General features: G+C 30.3%; 1 protein-coding gene across 1 annotated transcript in view; it reads left to right on the top strand.

Moving 5' to 3' along the window:
* Positions 1–3,027: 3,027 nt before the first annotated feature.
* LOC114326144 (xylulose kinase) overlaps positions 3,028–8,100 on the top strand; it is a 154,871-nt gene continuing 149,798 nt past the window's right edge. Inside the window, exon 1 of the mRNA XM_028274390.2 lies at positions 3,028–3,255. Coding sequence (XP_028130191.1) covers positions 3,130–3,255 — 126 coding nt within the window. The 5' untranslated portion in view covers positions 3,028–3,129. The remainder of the gene's footprint in view (positions 3,256–8,100) is intronic.

Raw genomic sequence — 8,100 nt, 5'->3', positions numbered from 1 at the left:
CAACACAAGAATCTACAATTAATGTATACTCCCTGTTTCCATATATGGCTCTCAGACATGGACGTTTACCAAAGAAAATAGGGAAAAAATAGCAAAGACAGAAAGATCCATGGAAAGACAAATGCTGAACATTAAACTATCAGGCAGGAAAAGAAACGAATGGATCCGTAACCAAACAAAAGTGAAAGATGTCTCAACCCAAGTAGCAAAGCTTAAGTGGAAGTTCGCCGGACACACCCTAAGACAGAAGGATGAAAGATGGACTAAGACAAGTATACATTGGAGACAGTGGAACCACAAACGAAATAGCGAAAGGCCACAAATGCGATGGTCAGATGATCTGAAGAAACATGCCGGGTCAAAATGGATGCAAATTGCCCAAGGTAGAGAGATATGGAAGAAGGAAGAGGAGACCTATATCCAAGGATGGATGTTTAGGGCTGATTAGATATATAGATACTGTGTCATGGTAACTGTTAGATGTAGGATTGCATTATATTTCATTAGGTAACACTGACTATATTTTTCCCAACAGCTGGTTTTTCTTCAACTGATGAATTTTTTGTTAACTGACGAAGCAATCTTACTTCTAAAATACCAGTAATTAATGTTTAAGTTTCTATTTTATTTATTTTTATTTAACGCCACTTGTCTATTTCCAATATTATATTTTCAAATCCAAGATTTTTTACTGAAAAGACAAGCTTTTACGAAGAGTCGTCCATTAGGACATAAAAGTTAGGTCTCTACCCTTGTATTTATCATATATGTATATATGTTGGTAGTAAACAGAACAGGAATCAAAACTTACATAAGTGTCTTATTAATACCATCTTGAGGGGTCGACGACAGGGAAATAAACAAGGGGACGGTTCCAAAAAGGGGACGATGGCGCCTAGGATGGCCGCCGCGTCAAACTCGGCGGACTCCAGAGTCCGGTAAACCGGAGCCGAAAAGAACTCACTCTCCGGAGTATTGGAGCCACTAGTCGAAGATTTTGGCAGAACATCGGCGACCGATTCTTTGTCGAAAACAACAACATGTCTAAGGATTTTGAGTATTTGTGTCTCTATTCCGATTACGTATATTTTTATTGGCTGTTTTTAAGTGTTTGTTTCCGATTTTGGAATTATTTAGTAACGACAGATGTATAGGGCGGTATAATTTCGTGCCGTACGAAGACAAAACAGGATCGGAATTTACAATTTTAAGGAAATAAGGTCGATTACATGAAGTAATATACTATTTCCTTACATGTTTTACTACTTTACCCAAAGTTTCCACTAAACTTTAAGTAAATTATATAAATTTTGCATTGCATTTCCGTGTTTCTTCATATCTTATACTGACAATGTTTCGCTGCTTAAATGGTCCTGCTATTGCCTACTATTTGCCTAATATTCTTGAAGTAATTTCGTGAAAACCAATACGTATCCGGGGTATTAAACTCTATCGTTTTATTTGTATTTGTACTTTTCTCTTTTCTGTACAACTTCATCTTTTTCAAATGTTTATATGGGATTAGTCACAGTTAGGTTGTAATGCAAATTGCATATCTTTACCTGAAATACTTAACGTTTAGATTTCCAATTCATTTGTCAATTGATCCACAAGACAATTGAACGCAACAGAGAACCTGATGCTCTCAAAAGGTCTGAATTATGCCCTTACAGGCCCTTCAGTTCCAAAATTGGACACGTGTAATTAGTGTAGTTGAAAAATTATGTCGAGTATTACCTAAATTACCTACACATGAAAAGGAAGAATATAGGATACTATGCAAAAAGGAACTGGAAAAAGCGCCAATACGAAAGCAAACATCAGCAAACAGAAACTTAAAGCCATCAAAGCTCCAAAAGAAGATGAGTCCCTAATAATATTACCAACTAACAAGGGCAACGCAACCGCAATTATTGAACATTGGAAAATCCAACGAAATCATTGGAAAACAAAATATACAAAAATCTGCACAAATTTAAGGAAAAATCGACAGTCTATCAAATAACAATATTAACACTTCACTACAGCAGGACACCGTACACATACGGAGTCCTAAAAATTCATAAAGAAAATATGCCCCTGAGACCAATTTGTAGTAGCATGGGTTCACCTTGCAGCAAACTGTTAGTTCCTCCTGGACATAATTTAACCTCTAGCACAAAACACAACAACATAAATTAAAAACTCACAATTCTTGCAAAAACTAGCAGAAATAAATTATATTTACAAAAATATGCTAGTCATTTTTGATATCACCAGCCTTCTTATCAATGTAACATTGGAAAAAACGCTAAAAATAATAAGAGTGAAACTAGTGAGGGACAATACATTGACAACCAGAACCAAACTGAATGTATCAGCTATCATGGAGCTATAGTCCATATATGTAGGTCTGATGACTGTTTTAAAAATGAGCAGTTTGTACTCAATTGATAGTCGAGATTTTCGACCTATAAGCCAATTAATTTCTTTCACTTTCAGCTCCATTTGTTTCTTCTTCTTTAATATGTGTTGTTTCCAGTTTAATTTAGAATCAAGATAAAGTCTTATGTATTTGACAATATCCGTTGGGATATGCCTGTACTGATAAAGGGGTAGGCGCAAAATCTTGGTCCAATGCTATTTATATGCATTATTTTTTTTCGAATCCTGAGAAAACTAATAAGTATTTTTGAAAAATTTAAACGCAGAATGAAATATTACATTATTACCGAGGGCAGAAAGTCCCTGAAAACTTATATAATGTTTATTTTAATAAGTTTTAAAGGGACGAAAAATGAGAAAATTTAGTGTGATTTTTAATTTTGAATATTTCATTCAAAAGAAACTTTTTCCTTATTCCATGGCCCTCGGTAATAATGTAGTCTTTCATTCTAAGTTTAAATTTTTCAAAAATATTTATTGTTTTCTCATGATTCGGAAAAAATGAATGCGTTATTTAAATAGCATTGGACTAAAATTTTGCGCCTACCCTCTTAACTGTTTTTATCCAGTAGGTAGACTATATTTATCATTTTCTGGTAAACATTATATTATGTAAACTTCATTTTTGACGTTTTCGTTTTGTCACACTTTTAGTTTTGTGTTCAAAATTTTTGTTCGTACAAAATTCAAAGTGCCGTATAGACAATGTCATGCTCAGACGAGTTTGCCAGTATTATTATACCTAGTGGGTCGATTGATGCGTCGAAGCAGATTATTATTAATGTTCCCAGCAATATTCGTGGATCCCACGTAGTTGTTCCTCCAGAAAATGTGAGTATTTCGATCTTTTTTGCTTTAGTTCTGTATATTTTAATTATCTCAGACCATCCTGTTTAAAAACTTATGCCATTACTGCTGTTTCTCAGTACACACAAATTAAATAATTCATTAATACTTATGAATAGACAAATTTGAGCTGGCCAGTTGCTTCAAACCAATGTCAAAAATCTAAACACACACATATTAACTGGAAGCATATTTACAAAAATGCTCCTATACTACGGCACCAGAGTGCTGAAATCGGTTAGTCTTTGATATAGGTACAATATACACTATTAGCCAAGCCGCACACCAAAGAAACATGAAACGAAAAACATGAAACATGAAACGAAAAACATGTTTCATAAAAAGAAAACACTGCTAAACAAATCTCAAAGTCCGCCTACCAATGAAACGAGTGTGATTCATGCTCATGACACATTTTTATTTTCGGAGAGTTTCATAAATGGCCGGACATATATTTGTTTAGCAGTGGTTTATTTCCATAAAACGTAATTTACGTTTGATGTTTCTTTGATGTGCCTTACGCTACAAACCCTCATTGGTTTCGGCACCTATTAAATTATAAGACATCTATTACATTATGGTGTCTAAGTTTTTATAATTAATATTATTGTAAGTATTGTATATAGGTCTGGATCCCGCGTATGAAAAAAAAGTTGATTAATAGCAAGCTGAAAATTTGTTAATAGCTTAAGGGCCGGTTGTTCGAAAGCTAATCAACAATGATCATTATCAAATATTTAATTACTGTCACCAACTGTCAATGTCAACTTTGTTTGGGTTGCTGAAAACATAATATGAAATTACTTAATCAATTATGTTAATAATTGTTATGTTAATTGATTAACTAATCTCATAATTTTAATCAATTATGTTTTCAGCAACCCAATAAAAGTTGACATTGACAGTTTTGGTGACAGTAATTAAATATTTGATAGTGATCATTGTTGATTAGCGTTCGAACAACCGGCCCTAAGGGTGTCTAGTCGGATAAACTTTGATATATGGGAACACTGTAACAGGGGCAGTTTTAATTGTGGAACAGGTTAAAAATTTGGAACAGTCAGATCACGAAAACGGCAGGGAACGACAGAACATACTTAAACTCCCCGAACAGAGATTAAACTCTTATGCAAAAATCAGACTGCTATTTATCACCTGTCATAATTCCTATCATTTGACATATTCTACATGTTCCACTCATTAAATATTGGCCCATTTGGTGATAAATAGCAGTCTGATTTTTGCATGAGAGTTTAATCTCTGTTCGGAGAGTTTAAGTCTGTTCTGTCGGACAAAATACATATGCCGTTTTCGTGGTCTGGCCGTTCCAAATTTTTAACTTGTTGCACAAATAAAACTTCCCCTGTTCCAGTGTTCCCGTATATCAAAGTTTGTTCGACTAGACACACTTAAGCTATTCACAAATTTTCAGCTTGCTATTAATCAACATGTTTTTCATACGCGGGATCCAGACCTAATATTTATATTTCAATTTTGTCTGAAAAACAGGAATAGAAATGTCTTTTTTTCTGAAAAATGTCTTTGACAGAGCCAATTAGCCAGACTTTTTTGTGATTGATTGCAGATTCCTAGTCATAAATTTCTTATTTCACAATATAAGTAGGTACTACAATATTATTTTTAGAGATACATATGGACATTTTGTTGCTTTACTTTTATTTTTTTTTATTGAAATGTCGAAATTTTTGAGAGAACCCGAGAAACAAATAAAACAAAAATTATAAAAAAACGCCAATGAATAAAAAAGAAATAAATATTTTTTATTTTTATTTATTTATAAGTACAGATATAATTACTCGTATACTCCATAAAGTATCGCATACATTCATTATTAGCTAAATAAACAACACCATTGGAAATTACCGAAACAAGTCGATTTTTGATTTTAATTTATGATTTTTTGGCATATACAGGGTGAGTTTTTAGTGCGGAATCGGTCGATAATTCCATTACGGTATAGAATATCCAAAAAAGTTATCTAGAAAAAATGTAGGCAATGATATTCTCCACGCTTGGAAAATATGTCCATTTCTACAGGGTGATCAATAACAGCGTGGTATATCAAATATTTAATTTTTTAAATGGGACACCCTATATATTTTTTCATATTTGTATTCCCCTCATAATTATTGTGCATATAATATAGGGTTTTGCATTACTATACAGAGTATTTAACAAGTTATGACCATTTTTATTTCGAAATCTCTATGAGATTAACACCCTGTATATAAAGAAGTAATTCATAGACAACAATTTGTTTTATGTAGTAAGATAAACAATATACTGTAGTTTTTAAATTAAGTCCAATTGAAATCATTGACGAATGTTTGTATACAGGGTGAACTACAAAACCAAATTACGATTTTCTTTATTTTTTTAAATCGATCACCCTATATTTTATTTTTGAAAAATATTGTATTTATTATACTCTTTCATTTTTATATAGCATTCCCTATATCTAAACTTATTACTTTCGGAGATATTTTTAGTTTTCTTCAACTTTCGGGAATACATTCAATTTTTCTAGTAGAAATAAGTTGGTATTGAATGATAATTAAACAAAATTATTTTTATTCAATAAATAACTAACACAAAATATAAACCATAGCAATATGCAATGAATGTATCAATAAATGTGATATTAAGGAATTATCATATTTCCCTAATACACAAGAATCATAAAATTCCTACAAAAAAATATAGGTATCTTGTGTATAATAAAATTACAAGATTATTTTTATTTAATAAACAACTCAAACAAAACATAAATCAAAACAATATACAACTAATTTAATAGTTTTTAGATTATTATATCAACAGCATTCTAAGCCAAAAAAATTTTTAGTAACGCATTCCTAATTGCAGATTGTGACCCGCAGTTATTAATAATATAATTTTCATATTAAATTTCATTAATATGCATCAAGAAATCCCTACTTTGTTAACACTCAAACTAGGTGATCTATAAATGTTTAAGGTGATATTGTTAGAGATTATGTGATTGGTCCACATTTTTTGACGGTTGAGGTTTTTATACGACGGTGCTCTAGTTCTTCCAAAATTGATTTTTTTCAAGTGGGGCTATATAAAAAACCTTGTATACCAGAAGCATCCAACAACGCTTGATGATATGAAAAATAGAATAAAAGAAGCTTTTAATAATATTGACTTACAACAATGTTATAATTGTGGCTCGGTCGTTTGAATATCGGTTACAAAATTGCATAGACGTTGAAAGTGGTCATATTCAATATTTACTTTAGACTTAATCCTTAACATCACATTAATTGGTAGATTCATTAAATTTTGTTATGGTTTATTATTTTTTTGTTAGTTATTTATTGAATGAAAATATTTGTTATATTATTACATAATACTTATTTGTTAAGTTATTTATATTTATAAGAATTGAATGTATTCCCGGCAAATGAAGAAAACTAAAAATATCTCAGAAACTAATAAGTTTAGGTATATAGGAGATGCTATATAAAAATGAAAGAGTATCATAAATACAATATTAAAAAAAAAATAAAATATAGGGTGATCTATTAAAAAAAAAATTAAGAAAATCGTAATTTTGTTTTGTAGTTTAAAAGTGCTTATAAAAATGAATGTTCTACTAAAAAATTCTTGGCTTAGAATGCTGTTAATATACCAATCTAAAAACTGTTACATCAGTTGTATATTGTTTTGATTTATGTTTCATGTAAGTTCTTTATTGAATAAAAATAATCTTGTTATATTATTATATACAATACAAAGTTTTTTTTGTAGGAATTTTACGATTCTTGTATATTAGGGAAATATGATAATTTCTTAATATCACATTTATTGGTATATTCACTGCATATTGCTATGGTTTATATTTTGTGTTAGTTATTTATCCAATAAAAATAATTTTGTTTAATTATCACTCAATACTAACTTATTTCTACTAGAAAAATTTAATGTATTCCTGAAATTTGAAGAAAACTAAAAATATCTCGGAAAGTAATCAGTTTAGATATAGGGAATGCTATATAAAAATAAAAGAGTATATTAAATACAACAAAAATACAATATGGGGTGATCAATTTAAAAAAATAGAGAAAATCGTAATTTGGTTTTGTAGTTCACCCTGTATACAAATATTCGTCAATGATGTGAATTGGACTTAATTTAAAAACTACAGTATATTGTTTATTTTATTACATAAAACAAATTATTTTCTACGAATTACTTCTTCATATATCAAATCTCATAGTGATTTCGAAATAAAAATCGTCATAACTTGTTAAATACTCTGTATAGTAATGCAAAACCACATATTATATGAACAAGAATTATGAGGGGAATATGAATATGAGAAAATATATAGGGTGTCCCATTTAAAAAATTATATGTTTGATATACCAAGCAGTTACTGATCACCCTGTAGAAATGGACATATTTTCCAAGTTTGGAAAATATCATTGCCTACATTTTTTTTTAAATAACTTTTCTCGATATTTTATACCATAATGGAGTTATCGACCGATCCCGCACTAAAAACTCACCCTGTATATCATACTAGTGACGATGATTTTTTTAATGGGAATAGGGGTCGTGTGCTAGCTCATTTGAAAGGCAAATCAATTCTCTATTCAATAATATAAACATTAACATAATTATTTATACAGGGTGTTTATTTATAATAATTTTTTTATATTAAATTAATTGACGCAAAAAGACGAATGTGCGTAATTTATTTAATTCAAAATACATTTTACTGCTGTTATAAAACAGAAATAACATTTTTATTTGACAAATAAGCATTGCTTTTCGCTTAAA

The sequence above is a fragment of the Diabrotica virgifera genome, chromosome 5 (genome assembly GCF_917563875.1).
Source record: "Diabrotica virgifera virgifera chromosome 5, PGI_DIABVI_V3a".
Taxonomy (NCBI): domain Eukaryota; kingdom Metazoa; phylum Arthropoda; class Insecta; order Coleoptera; family Chrysomelidae; genus Diabrotica; species Diabrotica virgifera.
Note: the sequence above shows the minus strand (reverse complement) of the source record. Positions and strands in the feature narration are given on the sequence as shown.